This window comes from Mauremys mutica, unplaced genomic scaffold (genome assembly GCF_020497125.1).
Source record: "Mauremys mutica isolate MM-2020 ecotype Southern unplaced genomic scaffold, ASM2049712v1 000170F_np12_subseq_2783730:2963042_obj, whole genome shotgun sequence".
Lineage (NCBI taxonomy): Eukaryota > Metazoa > Chordata > Testudines > Geoemydidae > Mauremys > Mauremys mutica.
The window spans coordinates 121933-139156 of record NW_025422869.1 but is presented as its reverse complement, the minus strand read 5'-3'; the positions used below and the strand labels follow the sequence as shown (position 1 = coordinate 139156).

Here is a 17224-nt window from a genome sequence, read left to right as displayed (position 1 = left end):
CTTATCCGAGTGCTTTTCATTAGCTAGCACCTTCCTACCCTCTATCAAGCTGCAGCTTGGATTTACTCATCCTCGTACCCAGCATTTCCTCCCTAGCCCTATGGTTAACCCTCTAAACTTAACCAGTGTCCTTGCACTACTGGGAGGGCCCTGGCAGCCTTGAGGTTAACATGAGCCGCTGGGATGAGGAGCTCTGCCAACCGCTTAGGTGGAGCTCAGACATGGTCTGTAACCTTGGCCCATTTCTTCCCTCTTCTTAGCAGTTTCAGTGCTTAGGTTTCAAAGCTGCAGTCTGAAAGCCTGTATTCACAGGGGAAGTGGAGGTTTAGCAGCAAGGTTCCAGTTGTAGTGGGGCAGCTCTTTAGCGTACCATGGCTTTAGCAGAACTTAAGCATTAGTCATAATATGGGCAGAGATAATGAAATCCTGTGAGGTAAAGCAGAACCTCTCTCAAGTGACCTATTCTGCATTTCTGCTCACCCTAGCAGTTCCTAGGACCCTGTGGGAAGGGAGATGGAATCCTAAATTCTCAGGAAAGCCACATGACAAACGCTAGCTCTATAACAATAGGGCCATCCCAGAGTAGGCTACATGTACTGCAGCAAACAAAGGGAGTGTAGCCGCTCATTAGAATAAAAGCTTAGTTTTAGTGCAGTTTTTGCTACCCTTTCCAGACTGCCTAGTTAAACTGTAGAATAAAGAGCAGGTCTTAAAACACTGACTCAGATTTTGGAGTTTTATTTAAAAAAAGTTTCCAAACATTTATTTACATGCATTGTTTGAAACAGCTGGGGGAGGAGGTTGCATGAAATAGAATTGAGTATTCCATTATTAGGCTCCCATTTCCTTCTGATTTAATTATAGATTATGCAAATTCTTCTGTCCTGGAACTACCTGATTACAGCTGGACAGATACCAGTCAGGACTGTAAATCTAGATTCCAGTCCCCTGCATTGTTACCAATGCCTTCACTTCATTGTCTTCTTTGCCTGTAAAAAGAAGAGAGTCAGATAAGCTAGGAGGAAGAGGATTGGTGTTTTCTGATTACAACATACAGTTCCTGCTTTGTTGTGAAGACTTTGCCAGATAAGATCCCCATGGAGGGGGAAACAGCCCCAGTCTACCTCTGTACTTGGACTATCCCATTGGGTCAGAGTGGTTCAAACATTTGCTCATTCTCACAACTTCCTTGTGCTTTAGGGGCACTGTTATCCTGCAGCGCAGACTGGAACTGGCTGAGTCACAGCTGAAAATTAACAGATTCTTGGCCCCAGTCCAGTGCCTTAACCACTAGACTATCGCTATATTGGTCAGTTCTGGTGTATTAGACCTCAGATGCCCTGGGCATGAATCGTAGGATTGAAAATTACCACCCTGGACACAGGTTTTGCCTGTGGCACTGCACCACAGGGGGTCTAAGCATGACAGCCCTGAACTGTCCGGGCCAGTCCCCCTCCAAGGACCAGCCACAAGTCGGTGTGTGTACAGCTATTCCCTGCAACATACTGCCTGGGTGAAGCACTGCTTCAGGGCCTCAAACTCCTTCCAGCACCCGTCCTGCCGCAGCTCCGGTGTGGTCGCAGCTACACACCTGCCGTAGGCCGCTGCCTAAAATCACACGGAGCCATAGAAACATTCACACACGGCCTTGTTCTCGCCGTGCCACCGACCCCAAGGGTTAGAACGGGCTGAGTCAGGCACCCGCCCTGCCCAGCAGAGCCTGGACAGGGCAAGAGGAGGGGGCAGCCCCGGGGCTCCCGCCGCCCGCCCCGCCCCCCTCCCAGCCCGGGGCTCCCGCCGCTCCCGCCCCGCCCCCGGGCTCCCCCCTCCCAGCCCGGGGCTCCCGCCGCCCGGGGCTCCCCCCTCCCAGCCCGGGGCTCCCGCCGCTCCCGCCCCGCCCCCGGGCTCCCCCCTCCCAGCCCGGGGCTCCCGCCGCCCGTCGCTCCCCCCTCCCAGCCCGGGGCTCCCGCCGCTCCCCCCTCCCAGCTCGGGGCTCCCGCCGCTCCCCCCTCCCAGCTCGGGGCTCCCGCCGCCCGCCGCTCAGCCCCAGCCCGAGCCCGGGGCTCCCGCCGCTCCCCAGGCCGGGGGCGGGGCGGGGCGGCCCGGCCGCTGGGGAAGGCGCCGCCGCGGCTCTCCCGGGCTCGGGCCCGAGCTGCTCCCAGCGGCCCGCACTGGCCGGGGAGATTCCTCCCCCCCCGGGTGCGGGGCTCCCCGCGCCGCCCGGCCCCGACCTGGTCCCGACATCCCGCCAGCAGCTCGGGGAAGCGCCGCAGCCGCTCCCGGGCTCGCAGCAAGACCCCCTGGCCCGACATCGCCGGGTCCCTAGTCGCTGGGCGCCGCCATGATGGGCCGGGCTCTGATAGGCTCTTGTCGCTGCTCGTCAAACCTCCTAGCACGCTCCTACTGGGTCCAGCTAACGACTTCCCACTGATGTCCTCTGAGAGGTGCAGCTTCCTGTCCATCAGACCGCTCTAGGCTCTAGATTGGTTCCAACTAAACACCGCCCCATCTCGCCCTCTCACGGCCCTGTCCTACCCAGACGAGGCTTTGGATTGGTTACGAATAACGCCCACCTTCTTTGTTCCTTCTGATTGGTCCCTTTTCTGACATGGGAGCTTCTGATTGGACGAGCTGCCGGTTATTTACTGCCCTTCTCTCGTGCCTGCGCAGGTGGCGTCAGTGGTGTCGGTCGCTTCCCCTTGGGGCCCCGCCCTCCTCCGGTGCTGATTGGTTGAGCGGGGAGGAAGTCGCACTCTAATTGGCGGGCAGGGGTTCCGGGGGGCGAGAAGACGAGGCCGGGTTCAGGTGGGGCAGCGAGGGACGCGCGCAGAGAGAATCATGGCGGCGCCGCTGCGGGACCGGTTGGGCTTCCTGAGCCGGGTACGGGGCCGGGCCGGGCCGGGCTAGGCCGGGGGCTGTCGCTGTCCGTCCCGCCGAGGGGACGACGGGGCCGGGGCCGGGGCTGGGCCGGGGAAGAATCGCGCGGGGGGTTCCTGAGCGGCGACGTCACCGCGCCCCTCCGCCTCGGTGACGTCATTGCCTCAGTGCGGGTCTGTGACGTCACCGCACCCCCAGCTGCAGTGATGTCACTCCCCCTGCTGTTGCCTGGCGCTGACCCTGCCCCCCCCCAGTGGCTGCGCTGGGCGGCCCCCGGCTCGGGCTGTCCCAGGGTGCCCCGGAGGGGGGACGTGTGGGGTCGCTGAGAGGAGCCTGGGTCGTTACAGGCCTTTGGCCTCCAGGCCGGGGGCGGTTAAACGCCTGCTCCCCAGGCCTGGTGTCGCCTGGGCCCGGCCGATGTTCCACACGGACAAATTCAGGATCCCGCCCGATATGGGAGGACTAAGGGGCTGAGTGTCCTCCTGGGCTTTCCCTGTGCGGCCAGGCGCTGAGTGTGGGAAATGGCTATGATCCAGGGCCCCCGTGACCCCACCTGGGGGTGCTGGGACAAGAGGGGACCTGTCCAGACTTTGCCCATCCGAGAGATTGTGCTGGCAACTTGCCTGGACCTACAGTAACGAGCCGCTAGTGGAGCAGAAGGCAGCTGCTTTCACCCAGGGTGAGAGCTTGGAGGTGACCAGGCCCAGCATGTGATGCTCCCTCTGGATCTGAATGGCAGAGGCTGGGACCAGGAGTCCCCGTGGAGCCAGGCTTTGACCAACGTTTCTCTAGGGCTTCACGTCTCTTAGGGTGCGGGGTACCACGTCCTTCCCAAACCGGCCGGCCTAGCCTCCCTAGGAGGCAGCTAATGATGGCAACAGAGAGCTGAGGGGGTTGCTTGTCCTCAGGACTGTGATGTGAGGGGTGTGGAGGTTCTCTTATGTCTCTGTGGATCGTGGGGACAGTGCATTCAGCACAGGGACAGTGCGCATTGGAGTTGTGGGCGTGTCGGGGATGGGACAGGAGCAGATGTTCTGTTCCAGCTGATATCTCACGCGCCTGGGGACAGCGTTAACAGTTGGGGTGAGATGTCAAAAGGGGGCTTGGTGGCTCCCTGGGATGGGTCCGGCCCTCTACCCCTGATTGGACAGCGTTGGCTTGGTCTCTTTCAGCTGCCCACTCTGATGAAAGGCACCTCGGATGACGACGTCCCATGCCCTGGGTACCTGTTTGAGGAAATTGCAAGTATCCTTTATTCCCAGTGTAAGGCTGGAAATCCGGCGTTGGAGCTGTGTGTGAGAGAGGCATGATAAGAGACTGTTGCAAGTTTCAAGGCCAGGGTCAGGTATTTCCGTTGCCAGGGTAATAGTTACTAAAAGCAGGGATCACTAGTGCTTTGGAATCACACTCCATGGTGAGAGCGTGGATTAGTGGTTAGAGTGGGTGGAGGGGGCAGTTTGGTGATCTGGGTTCTCTTCCCTGCTCTGATACTCCACCTTCCTGTGCCTCAGCTCTCCTCAGGAGAGAAATCAGGCCTGACTCTCTTCCTGGGATACTGAGAGACGGACAGATGTGTGCAGAGTGCTCTGAGATCTTTGGGTGCAAGGAGCAGAGAATGTAGAGGGACTGTTCTGTTGTGAATCCCAGCTGGAGGAGCCAGGTGCAGCAGGCTTAAGATCCTGGTATTTTGGGGGGTAGAGGGGGACTATGCAGTGAGGTGAGGGGGGCAGGCCTTCAGTGGGGCAGAGGTGGGAGGGGAGACCCGCTGCTCTTTGCTTAGCTGTGATGAAGCTGCATTAGCAGTGATCAAGGAGTGGGAATGGCTCAGGGACTGGCAGGATCCTTTGACCCTTGGAGTCTTCGGCCTTTAACCTGACATCGGTTGCTCATTAGTAGTAAGACTGGAGTGAGCATCACTTCTCTAACACTGCACCCTCCCAGAGATCTCCCACGACTCCCCAGGGAGCAGCCAGTGCCTCCTGGAGCACCTCCTGAACCGACTGCAGAATAACTCCTGTCACGTCAAGCTGAAGGTAACTGAACAGCTGAGTGCTGCCAGGGGGAGTGCAGCACCAGGCGCTGTTCTTAGGGTGCAGGTGGGAGGGAGGCGAGAGCTCAGGGGTGCCAGGACCTACATAGGAATGGCCCCACTGGGTCAGACCAAAGACCCATCTAGCCCAGTGTCCTGTCTTCAGACAGTGGCTAGCCAGGTGCCCCAGAGGGAATGAACAGAACAGGCAATCCCAAGTGAGCCATCTCCTGTCACTCATTCCCAGCTCCTGTCACTCAATTCCTAGCCATTGATGGACCTGTCCTCCAGGAACTTATCTAGTTCTTTTGTGAAACTTGTTATAGTCTTGGCCTTCACAACATCCTCTGGCAAAGAGTTCCACAGACTGACTGTGCATTGTGTGAAAAAATACTTCCCTTAGTTTGTTTTAAACCTGCTGCCTATTAATTTCATTTGGTGACCCCTAGTTCGTGTGTTATGAGGAGTAAATAAAATCTCCTTATTCACTTTCTCCACACCAGTCATGATTTTAAAGACCTGTATCATATCGTCTCTTTTCCAAGCTGAAAAGTTCCAGTCTTATTAATTTCTCCTCATATGGCATCTGTTTCATACCCTTAACCATTTTTTTTGCCCTTTTCTGAACCTTTTCCAGTTCCAATAGATCTTTTTTGAGATGGGGCGACCACATCTGCCTGCAGTATTCAAGGTGTGGGCGTCCCATGGATTTATACAGAGGCAATATGATATTTTCTGTCTTCTTATCTATCCCGTTCTTAATGATTCCCAACAGTCTGTTCACTGTTTTGACTGTCACTGCACATTGAGTGGATGTTTTCAGAGAACTGTCCACAATGATTCCAAGATATTTTTGAGTGGTAACAGCTAATTTACACCCCATCATTTTATATGTAGAGTTGGGATGATGTTTCCCAATGTGCATTACTTTGCATTTATCAACATTGAATTTCATCTGTCAGGTTTGGGAATCTCCCTCACATCCTCAGCCTTGAAGACCGATGCAAAGAATTCATTTAGTTTCTCCGCAATGGCCTGGGACCTGAATGTTCCCAGGAAAAGGGGATGCTGAGGCTGGGGCAGGTGCCACCACCCCCATGGTGTGAATGGGGAGGGGCTGGCATCAAGGCATTCCTAGCGAAGTCTCTGCAGTGGGTCCCCGCCCTGGCAGAGTCTGGATCTGGTGCTTTCCATCGATCCCCGAACAGTTCTGGTCTGGTGAAGTGCAGGCATACGAGTGAGTCCCTAGGTGTCCGATTCTGGTGTCCCAGACTCTGCTCAGCCTCTCCTGTGTCTCCAGGTGCTGAAGATTCTGCTGTACATGTGCACACACGGGTCTTCGCAGTTCCTTCAGCAGCTGAAAAGGAATTCCACCTTCATCCAGGAAGCAGCAGGTAACAGGGCACCTGGGCGGCCCTGGGGCTGGGCTGGGGTCGGCGCTGTTACCAGGAGAGAGACCAGCTGAGGGCAGCGCTGTTCCAGCCTCGCGCTAACTGGGGAAAGCCCCCCAGCCCCAAATCCCGCTGGTGCTCTTGATTTCCCTGCCGCCGGCTGTGAGCTTTCTGCAGCCGTTGGGGGGCTCAGGTGGGGAGCTGCAGGAGGGGGGATGGTACTGCCAGGCGATGTGATGACTGCCTGGCACACCCCTCTAGCTGTGCCCATTAGACCTTACGCAGCTGCACTAACCCGGCCCTTCCTCACCCTCTGCCTTCTAGTGTTCGCAGGGCCGCCAGATCCCCTGCACGGCAACAGCTTGTACCAGAAGGTCCGAGCAGCAGCACAGGTGAGTGACACCCTGCCCTGCCCAGGGGACTGACCCTGGGGAGAGGACTCTGCGTGGGCTAGGGGGGTTCAGGGCACCCTCCTGCCCCTGCTCCAAGCACAGGTCAGGGATTTGCTGAGCTGGCCGGGGGCCCAGTGCCCTCTCCCGGCTGTGACGGTCCGTTCTTTCCCTGCAGGACTTGGCCAGTGCTTTATTTTCGGATACCTTGTCGCCCCCACCCTCTGCTCAGCCCTCCAGGCCACTTCCCCCAATAGGTAAGCGCAAGCACCCTGGTGTGAACACTCCTGCTCATGGCACTGCTGGGAGGTGCTGAGCTGGCAGCTCTGGAGACGGGTACTGGGGGGGGAAGAGGCTGTGGCAGCGCCTTATCCCCAGGGCAGGTGCAGCTCAGACAGTAGCAGGACAAGCTCCCCCCGTGCTGCTTGTCAATGAGGGGAGTCCTGGGAAGGGGCGTTCAGGCCAGGGGCAGTTCACTGCTTACACTGGCTCGCCCTGTAACGACCCAGCGTTGCTTTCACGCCCGATCCTCCTGGAAATTCCACTCGCTAAGGGAGCTGGGAACGGTCCCTGCCCCTACTGGCCGCATCCTCCCAGCTGGTGGAGCTGCCGCTGCAGCCCCATGGCCCCAGTTGCTAGGTGCGTGGCCTCTGCAGCCTGCCCACCGAGGGAGCCTGGGGTGGGAACTCAGGCAGTGCCTCTCGCATGGCCGGACAAATGCGTCCTTATTGGAGGCTATGGAGGTGCTGGCAGAACAGGGACAGCAACGGCTCTTGCAGCTCCTGTCGGGTGGGTGCCATGGGGCTGGGCAGTGACTCATGTCAAACAGAGGGTCAGGAAATGGGGTGGGGGCTGCAAGGGGCATTAGGTGCCCAGCTGTCATGGGGAGTCAGTGGGAGTTGGTACCAGGCTCCCTTCGGCCCCTTGGAAAATCCGACCCCTAAAGGTCACTGAAGCAAGGAGCCCTGCAACCTCCAGCCAGGCTGTGTTCCTGCGGCTGCCGGTAGGGCTCTGGGCTGTGCTTGCCAGCTCCCCAGCACTACTAGCATTTCCCCACCAGGGGGCAGCACCCACGGCTAACCTAGTGGTTAGGGCTGTGTCTGGTCCACAGGCTGAGTTTGGTTTAGCTGCAGGTGCTTCCTGGCTCGGTGCCCCCTGCAGAGCTGGGGTTGGCTGTGTCCAGCCCTCGGGCAGCGGGATGGGCGCCCTGAGGGCAGACATGGGCAAAGGGGGCACAGCATGGGGAGGGGACCCTGGATCTCTCTGAAATGTGCTTTGTGCCTCTGGTCGTAGGAATGGGCTGCAAGCCCGGCCCCTGCAGCTCCTTGCAAGGCTTTGGCTTCACGAGCGAGAGAAGCGGCTCCCGTAAGTGCCGTCCCCAGGGCCCGGCTCCGCACCGCCCCCTCTGCCACGTCGCCAGATCTCGGGGGTTTATCCCGAGGCTCCCAACGAGGGGGACCAGACGTCCCGATTTTATTGGGACAGTCCCGATATTTGGGGCGTTTTCTTATATAGGCTCCTATTACCCTCCACCCCCATCTCGATTTTTCACACTTGCGGTCTGGTCACCCTACTCCCAATGGATGGTGCTTTTCTTGCATCCTCGGCTCCTGGGGGCCCAGGGTCAGAGGAGGCTCTGCAGTCATTTAAAACAGGAAACCAGTTTTTAGCCCTGGTCATGGCAGAGAAGCTCTCGAGCCCCCGACCCGATGCCCCCGCGTACTCACAGACCAGGGGCAAAGAGCAAGAACCCCACGTTTCTGATGCGAATATAAAGCTCCACGTTATCCAGCCCAGCTGGGGATTTCAGGGGCCTGGCTCGTGGCTTTGGAACGCTCCGGGTTGGCAGTGCTGATGTGCTGCTGAGAGGCCTGGGCTGAGGTGCCATTGGCCCGAAGCCCAGCCAGCAGCAGCGTGAGCGTCCCTGGGCCCAGCCCCTGCCAGAGCCCCAAGCCAGGGGCCCAGGCTGGGGGTGAAAGGGCACTTCAGTCTCCCTGGCCCATTCACTGCTTGGCGTCCCCGCTGAGGTGCCCAGTTCGTGCATTGCTCCAAACCGTGCGGGGCTGTTCTAGGCAGCTCCCTAGGGAAGTAGCTGTGGGTGTGTTTCAGGAGCTCAGGGCAGGCAGGGGCGGGCTGGATTCAGAGACCACTTCTTGCCAGTGAGCGGGGAGGGTGGCTGGACTGGAAGCTCGGGCCTCCCTGAAGCTGGCAGAGACCCGTCCGCCAGCCCAACGCCCCTACAGTCCCTGGTGGGCAACGGGATCCAGCCTAATTCCCCCCCTGCGGGCAGGGTGCCCTGAGGGTGTGTGGCAGTGCTGCCCTCGGAGCAGAGGGGGGCTGAGCCCTGCACAGAGACTCACGCCCTGGCCTCTCCTGTGCTTGCCCAGCTTCCGCCGGCGAGGCCCTGCTCACCACCATACAGAAAGCAGCCGAGGCGGTCGCCAGCGCTGTGCTGCCCAGCCCAGAGTTCCCCCCTCCCTGCCCCAGGGAGCTCCAGGATGATGCCTACCAGCCCGTGACGGCGCCTTCTCCTGGCAAAAGCTGTGTGGTGCCTCAGAAGCCCCCTGCTGCTGCAGCCCACAGCATGCGAGGTAGGTGCGTGGAGCTGCAGCGATGGAAAGCAGCTCCCACGGACAGCTATGGCGCATCATCGCCCCTGCTGAATTAGGGCTCCTGACCTCCCGGCCGGGAGGGGAAGGTTGGTCCTACTCTAAAGATGGACACATTAGCTTCAGTGATGGAGCTGGGAACAGAACCCCAGAGTCCAGGCACCCAGTTCCCAGCTCTCGCTGCTGGATGATGCTCCTCCAAGCAGTGGTGCTAATGCCTAATGTTCGTTAGCCATTTTGCCCCTCACCCCCAGGCTCACCGGATGCTCGGCAAATCCTAGGAATCGCCACACACTGCACTGAAATGCAGCCACCTCTGGGGAGAAACACAGCTGCCATTTAGCAGCACGTAACACAGCTCCATGGTCCAGGCCTGGAATAGAAGAAGAACCCTGGTTCCTATGGAGCGCCCACTGTTTCCTGTATGGTGCAGGTGGAGGCTGGGTCGTGGCAGAGCTGTCTGCCAGTCCCTGAAGCAGGCAGGAAGCTCTGGCTCTGGGTGACTCTCTCTTGCTGTTGCTTCTCCTACAGTGAGTCACCAACCTGGGCAGGCAGGAGGTGGCTGGGAAGAGACGGACAGTGGGCACAGCTCCCAGAACTCCTCGCAGGAGAACGGGGAGCTGAGCAGGACCTCCGACTCCTACAGCAAATCAGGCAGCGACAGCCCCTCTGGGGCCAGCAGGGAGCTGGGGACCGGAACTGAGAGGTGAGCCAGAGGGGCTGGGGCTGGGGCGGGGGCTGGGGCTGTGGCCGGGGCCAGGGTGGAGAGAGAAGGAAGGGCTTTGAGCTTGTGGCAGGAGTGCAGCCGGGGTTAAACCCATTGGGCTCCCCCTTCTCCAGTATCCCCGCAAGTCCCTTAATGCGCATGGTCTCCTCTCTTGCCAGGCCCTGTTAATTCATGTCCCCTCTGGGTGCTGGGTCCCCAGTTCCCCCCTAGTTTTTCAGCCGCTCGGCTCCGTGCACTGAAGTGGGAGCAGTCAGGCAGATGCTGGGGGTTCATCCAGCCTGAGCTGCTTCACGCTGTGGGGTCCCTTCACCCCCCATGGGTGGGCGGAGCTGTGAGGGCTGCAGCTGCCTGTGTGCTGGGGCTGGTGGGGGGTGGCCAGGGTCCGTGACTTGCCCCAGTTGGGTTGGAACGCAGGAGTGCCAAGCGCCCAGGCCTGTGCCCAGCTGCACCCCGCTCTCTCTGTGCCCTGCTGGGGGGCGGAGTCTGTGAGCTGGCAGGGAAGCCTGCTCACTGCCCCTCCGAAGTGGGGAGCGGGGCTGGGAGCGCGTCCTCCCTTGCAGGACAGAGGCAATGAGCTGGTGTCTCCTCCCCACTGGCAGGGTGGAGGGCGACTGCCTGCAGGAGCTGAGCCTGGTGAGCGCGCTGACCAGGGGCTCCAAGGTCTTCCTGACGCGGGAGGAGGCCCAGCACTTCATCAAAGAGTAAGAGTCCGTCGCGTCCTCTCCTGGGCTGGGGGGAGGCTGCATTCCCCACCCCTGCCGGGGTGCCAGGGGGGCTGGGCCGGGTGTTCTCCAAAGCCCTCTTGGTCGCACAATGTCCCCTGGGTCCCCTGCCCCTTCCTGGGCTGGCTGATGAGCAGAGCCTGCCCTCCCTCTGGATCTGGCTGCAAAGCAGAGCGGGGAGCCAGGAGTGTAGCCAGGGTGCTGCCCCACACCATTCACCCTGGAGGGCTCAGCCAGCGACCCCTGAGGTGGTGGGGCAGGAAAGTCCCTGGGGGGCGGGTCATGGGGCTGCTCCCTGCCATCTCTGAGAGGCTGAGGATCCCTGCGCGAGTCTGGGAAGCTGCATCCCGCTTGCTGCCGTGACCACGCGCTGCCCACTCTCCCCAGGTGCGGGCTGCTGAACTGCGAGGTGGTGCTGGAGCTGCTGAGCCGGACGCTGCAAGACCCCAGCCAGCTCGTCTGCATGGTGGGTGCACGGAGGAGACGCTGCCTCCACTGCAGCTCCTGCGGGCACGGGGAGACGGCTGATTGGATGGGGCCCACTGAGCAGCCCGAGAAGCCTCAGGAGTGTGGAGGGGCTCCCCGGCTGCCCCATGGGAGGAGGTGGCTCAGGAGACGAGCCCGTCTGGGTGGTACTGGGATCTGGGGTGGGTCAGCAGTAGCTGTGAGCTGGTTCATGCCCTCGTCTGCCTGCACTAGTGGGGAAGGGCTCCCACGGCGAAAGCTCCAGCACCCCTTGCCCCATGGATGGCCTCGGAGTGACTGGGCCCTGGAGCTGGTCCCGCCTGGGCTGGGGAAACTTGCTGTGCCGCTGGGTAATCAGGGAGCCCCATCTCCCTGGGCTGGGGCTGTGGGCTCGGACGAGCTGCCTGCAGCTGCAGTATCAGCGTAGGTCCTGTCTTCTGACCCTGCTCTCTTCTGTCCTTGCCAGAGGTCTATGTGTGCCATATCCTCCCTGCTGTGCTCCGACCTGCTGGCCCACGAGCAGATCTCTGCGATTACCCGGCCACACCTGCAGCAGCTCAGCCAAAGAAGCCCCGGTCCCATGGCCAACAAAGCAACAAAGGTGACTCCTGTGTGTCTCACAGCCCAGCACAGCCTGAAGGACTGGCTCTGTGCTGCCGGGCCAGACCCAGCTACTTCCTCCCTCCCTCCCTCCCCTGGAGCAGGGAGCACCAGAGAGTGCAGGGTCATTCCCCCCGCCACCGTACTGGGCTGAACTTTGCTCCTAGAGGAGATAACATGCTTCAGGGCATCAGCTGGTGGCTGCACAGGTCAGGAAGGAAGGAATGTTCCCTCCTCTCCAATGAAATATTGCACAATAGGTCAGGTACGTTATGGGTGGTGAGCCCCCTGCAAAGCATCAGGTATTAAATCCTGCCAGGCAGGATACCAGCTTGATCTACTGTGCATGGCACTCCCCTTGCTAGTGCCCGGCAATGGGGGGGGGCAGCATAAAAGGGCTCCCCAAATCCCATCCAGCCCCCCTGGGGAGCAGGCTGGCAGGGGCCGGCCTCTGAAGGCTGCCCCCTTGTGAAGGGGTCAGTGGTGGGGCAGGCCCGTTGTGCTGCACTGACTCCTTGCTCTGTTCCTCCCTTTCCGTGCCAGCTCCTGAGGCAGTTTGAGGCTTTGTGCAGGAGCTGCCCGTCTCCCAAGAGATCACAGCCAGACACGGATCCCTCTGCTCCTGCCGGGGGCTCCCCCCAACACACGCGTGACTTGCTGATGGACCTCATGCCTCTGGCAGGAGATACCGTTCTCAAGCCCGTGAGCTTAGCCCCTTCCCTCTGGGAGACACGTAAAGCCCTAGCATTCGCTGCACATCCCGTGGCCGCGCCTGCCCCTGCGGGAGAGCAGGGCACAGAAGCGGAGACCTGCGAGCAGTTTGGGGATGTTGCACCAGGCTGTCGGCGCCAGCAGGAGGTGGAGTGCAGACTAACAGGGCCTGAGGCCCAGCTGGATGCTGCCCAGATGGATTCCGAGCGTGCACAGACGCTGAATGGCAGCCAGGGGGCAGCTGTACCCCCTCAGAGCCTCTCCCTGTTCGCGGGCATGGAGCTGGTGGCCCTTCCAGGCACAGCAGTAGCCAACTCTGGTGGGGAGGGATGTGCCTCTCGTGTTCCACGGACACTGCCCTGCACTGGGACTGCCAGCGCCAAGGCTCACGGGGACTCCAAGGGCAGCAGGGAACCTTCTGCATTCTCCTTCCTCAACATGTAGCAGCTGGGGCTGCAGGACACTGAGGAACTGGGGTCTCGCTCGCTGCGTGTCGCGCTCAGGCCATCACTACAGGGGCACCAGCTGCTCACTCCAAAGCGAGGCCTCCCCGTTCCTTGTGGGTGCTGCCAAGTCCACGTCCTGCAGACGGGGGCTGGCAGTGCCGGTGCTGCTGGGGAGTATCTCGCTGGGGCACAACGAGGAAATGGAGTCTCCAGTCACTCCCTTCAGTTTGATCCCTGGAGGTGCCCTTGAAAAATCCATGAGCAACCCTACAATAACAATCCAGCATGATCCCACACGGGGGGGTGAGGGGGAATGTGCCATGACAGCCAGTTCCAGGCTGCCAAAGCAGGGGGGGGGCGCATGGGAATGAGAATCCCCTTGACTATACCCCCACGTTAAGGTTATGCTACAGGTATAAGGCTAATCAAATGTGCTTGGCTGCTCTGGCCATCAGTGTCAGTCTGTAACACTGCTCAGGCGAGGCCCTGGGGCGTGCTGGGGAGGGAGGGGCAGTGAGTCCATATGGACTCAACCTCTCGTGCTGTGCCTCAGCCTGTGTGAATGAATGTACTAGTAACCGGCTCAATCACTTAACGTGTATGGAGGGTGGCTAATCGTACCTTGGAAGGTCCAGGGACGCCGGCTGCCTTTCCCCAGCACAGCACCCGCTCAGTCCCATTGCTGTTGGGGTAGAGGCATTGAGCAGGGCAGTCTGGAAGCCAGGTTTCAGAAGATCTTTTCAAGGAAGGTGACACGTTAGGTGGTTTTGTTTTCCTACTGAGAATCCGATATTGTAGCTACTTGTTATTTGAAGGTGCGTTACACACACCCACCCCTTGGAGCGCTTTAGCAGGGCTGGCAATGGAAGGGACTAAACACGTATGTAGAAGCATGAATCCCTGTGTGGGGCAGCAGCCCCTTTCACACCTGCAGACTGATCTCTTGCCCAATCCTACTGGGTACAGGGAAGCCAACTTACAGGGCCAGGCTGCCTTGGGCAGCAGATTGGCGTTTATTCAGTGTTTACACGTCACACGCGAGTCCATCTGGCTGCGAGAGCTAGTTATGTACAAGTCTGTGTGTTGTCCTTGGGCTTATGACATCCAGAGCAGCCCACCTGTCCCCGTGGGGCAAATTTGCAACAGGCGAGTTAAAGATCCCTGGGGGAAATCCCTTTCTAGCAGTGTCTGATCTGCCCCACGGGGCAGAAGCTTGGGTGGGCTCCTGCTGTGTACAAATCACACCCTGCAGCCAGGGCCTTGCTCACAGACTCCTGCCAACGGTCTTAGCTCCCGCAACCTGTCTGCTCTTAGGGCTGGGAGGAGGGAAGGGTCCATTGTCCAGAAAGCTTCCTGGGAGGACGTTCCATGTTTACAGAGCGTGTGTGTGGGGGGGGGAGGGGGGTGCTAATATGACTTTAATAAACACTAAGTTGTGTATATTTAAAGTTCGACTAATTCTCTTGTTTTGAGGTACAAAGTGTGCTTGTTTATAGCCTGTGCCTCAGGTGAAATCTGCGTTCTGCCCAGAGCATGCTTGGATGGCTTTCCTGGCCTTAGCAGTGATGGTGAGCTCAGAGGAGCGAGCAGCTACAGGCTGAAATGTAACCAAGTCCCCTGCTAGGGGCTGAGAGGACTCTTCTTCCCCCAGTTCCAGAGCTACACAATCTGCTGAGCATACGGATGGTTCACATTTCCCTGTTCAAGTATTAAGCCTCAGCTGGCTTCTAGACTACCTACACCGAAGGGCGGTCATCACATGGCAAAGCCTGTAAATTTCCCTCTTCCTGCAGCTTTGGCCACCTCACACTCTCAGCATGCCCTGGCAGGGTTGCCTTCCAGGGCACAGCTGTGCCAGCAGGGTGCAATCAGGAGGGCAGGTAGTCTGTATTTCTTTAACAAGGCCCAGAACCAGGGCATAATGATCCCTGAATTCGTGTTCCCTGCTGCTCTCCAGAGGAACCAGGTTTTCTATGCACAATTAGGTTTGAAATCATTGAATTGTGGAAAACGTTCTATTTCCTGTTGAGAACTGTCTGCTGACATATAAATAGCCCCCTGGCATTCCTTCAGGTAGGCTCTGTGAAGCCTGGCCCTCTGCCACCCACAGGGTCAGTGCGGGAGGGGGCGTCATGGGCAGCACATGTAGTAACCGTGTTGTGTCTGTTGAACTAACCTGTCTGGCTGGCAGACCTCAGAGCACCTGAGCTCATAATGCATCCTAGAGTTGCAGACACTGGTCTGTACTTCAGGCTTTTCCCATGAATTACTGCTCAGGCCTGGGACCATTTCAGAAGAGCCCCAGAGCAGCCCAGTTCTCTGCACAACAGACCCAATAATGGTGCTGCACTGATGCAAGTGAATCCATCCACCAGCCAGGCGTTTATAAGGAGTCCATCACCCTGGTTTTTGACAAGGAAGCTGCTAATGATAGTCTGTGAAGTGGGGATGGGAAAACAGACTCTGGCCTCAGATCTTTGGCAATAATGTACAATTTGCCACATAAGTGCCGGGATATGGGCAGGAGGAGAGTCCTAACTGCAACACAGGCTGATTTTACCCAGATTTACTTGTTCCCTTTGATGCAGGGACTTCTGAGTAAAAATAACATGTAAAAAGCCTGGTTAATAGTGCTCTAGATTATTACATGGGAAATTTTAGCCTCACATTTGCTTTTCATCACTTCTGCTTTTCTTGCTTCATGCATTTCACCCAGGCCCAGGGAAGCCTTTTTGCTGACTGTGGCATTTGGAGAGTCATGCAGCATCTCTTAAATTTGGAGAGGTGGGGATGGAGTTTAAATTATACACATTTTAAAATAGGGAAGTTTCTATTTAAAAAAAAAAATCCCACCTACTGGAAGGCAGCTCTGCCGCCTTATTCTGGAACCCCAACTTGGTAGTGGAGAGCGGGTGTGGGAAGCATTGAGTCCATGGGGGCAACAAGATGAACGCAGAAGGCTTCTGTTGTGCTGTGCAGCACCATGCTCTTGGCTCAGCCCCGCAAATGAGCAGAGGAGTCCACCCGATTGGCTTATCGGTGTAAAGCACCCAGCGGGCAATTGCTAGAGAACATCAACACGATGCTGACCCTGCTCTGGATGCTCACAAAGGCCCCACTTCAGTCCCGTTATCTTGAACCAGGGCAACAACTGGGGCAATGGCCTGGGCCGACTCAGAGGGACACTTTCTACCCTCACCCATGCCCCAGAGCAGCTTTTCTGAACGGGGAGCAGTGGTTTGAAATGTTAGACAGAAGAGCCCACAAAGGGGTTGTGATAGGGGGAGTTTGGGAACCTGCTGCAATAGTGCAAAGCTGCTGTTTGCTTTGGGCCCGTTGGAAGAGTCACGTCTCCAAATTTTCTGTTCTTTGAAACAAAACAAAACCTCCTCTGACGCTGTCGTCATGTTCGTGAACCTCATTAGCAAATCTGAAATTGTGAAAAGACTCGCTAACCACCTTTGTATCTGCATGGAGCTGAGCCAGTGAATCCAGAGCTCTGCATGTTTCCTAGCTCTCCTGCCACTGCGGGATCCAGGGGGGTTCCATCATCATGAGAAATAGGTAGCGATTCTGAGGGTTCTAAAAATCGACTCGATGTACATTTTCTTGTTTCACGTATGAAGGCAGCTACCTAACTCTTCCAGCACTGTGAGGCAGGGATCATCTTTGTGTTCTGTTTGTATAATGCCTAGCACAATGGGGTCCTGCACTGTCTGAGACCCCTAGGCATTACCATCATATACCTAATGAATAATGTACAGCGCTCTGGGCCATGACTGAGACTCCTAGGCATCGGGCTGTACAAATAGTACTTAGTAGTAATAGCAACCTATAACACGTCTACACGTTAGGATCACTTCCCAATGTGCCAACCACTTCATGGGCCAACTTGAGGAAGAATTTCTGGACAAACCCTCCATGAAACCAGTGACACAGCTGAGATACACTGATGAGATTTTCATTCTCTGCACAGATGACCTAAACTACCTCATAGATTTCCACATCAATCAAACCCTTGATGTATCAGCATCAACTTTCTGGACACCACAATCAGCTTCAACAATGGGACAGGCAGCTATGGGCTCACAGATCACTATGTTTCCCGTCACAGATCCAGCAGCCACACCAGTCGCACCAAGGAATCTGTTCTCTGCAGCCAGGTGCGCGGATAGGGCAGCCTGTGCGCTGACGAGAAAGGCCAGGGTCCAAACCGCATCACACACAAACCCACCTTCTCCAAAGGAGGCCACTCCAC

The 17224-nt window shown here is 58.0% G+C and overlaps 2 protein-coding genes across 2 annotated transcripts; one reads left to right on the top strand and one right to left on the bottom strand.

The window, feature by feature from the left end:
- Positions 1-722: 722 nt before the first annotated feature.
- LOC123356993 (NADH dehydrogenase [ubiquinone] 1 alpha subcomplex assembly factor 8-like) lies at positions 723-2477 on the bottom strand. The gene is made up of 3 exons (XM_045000250.1): positions 2232-2477; positions 1507-1608; positions 723-989 (listed from the first exon to the last, which is right to left on the bottom strand). The coding sequence occupies exons 1-3, from the start codon at positions 2460-2462 to the stop codon at positions 969-971; spliced, it is 354 nt and encodes a 117-aa protein (XP_044856185.1). The 5' UTR covers positions 2463-2477; the 3' UTR covers positions 723-968.
- A 258-nt stretch (positions 2478-2735) lies between these two features.
- LOC123356991 (AP-4 complex accessory subunit Tepsin-like) lies at positions 2736-15225 on the top strand. The gene is made up of 13 exons (XM_045000245.1): positions 2736-2880; positions 4050-4122; positions 4819-4910; positions 6207-6300; positions 6622-6689; positions 6865-6943; positions 7980-8051; positions 9074-9277; positions 9827-10001; positions 10622-10723; positions 11132-11210; positions 11676-11810; positions 12353-15225. Exons 1-13 carry the CDS (start codon positions 2839-2841, stop codon positions 12962-12964), a joined length of 1827 nt encoding a protein of 608 aa, XP_044856180.1. The 5' UTR covers positions 2736-2838; the 3' UTR covers positions 12965-15225.
- Positions 15226-17224: the final 1999 nt, after the last annotated feature.

Excerpts from the sequence above, each read along its gene's own strand:
- LOC123356993 (XM_045000250.1), bottom strand. The coding sequence starts at position 2,462 with ATGGACAGGAAGCTGCACCTCTCAGAGGACATCAGTGGGAAGTCGTTA. Across the intron at positions 1,609-2,231 it reads TGGCGGGATGTCGGGACCAG|GCAGCGGCCTACGGCAGGTG; the intron begins GTCGGGGCCGGG and ends GTGTGATTTTAG. Across the intron at positions 990-1,506 it reads AGCAGTGCTTCACCCAGGCA|GCAAAGAAGACAATGAAGTG; the intron begins GTATGTTGCAGG and ends TTCTTTTTACAG.
- LOC123356991 (XM_045000245.1), top strand. The coding sequence starts at position 2,839 with ATGGCGGCGCCGCTGCGGGACCGGTTGGGCTTCCTGAGCCGG. Across the intron at positions 8,052-9,073 it reads GAGCGAGAGAAGCGGCTCCC|CTTCCGCCGGCGAGGCCCTG; the intron begins GTAAGTGCCGTC and ends GTGCTTGCCCAG. Across the intron at positions 11,811-12,352 it reads TGGCCAACAAAGCAACAAAG|CTCCTGAGGCAGTTTGAGGC; the intron begins GTGACTCCTGTG and ends TTTCCGTGCCAG.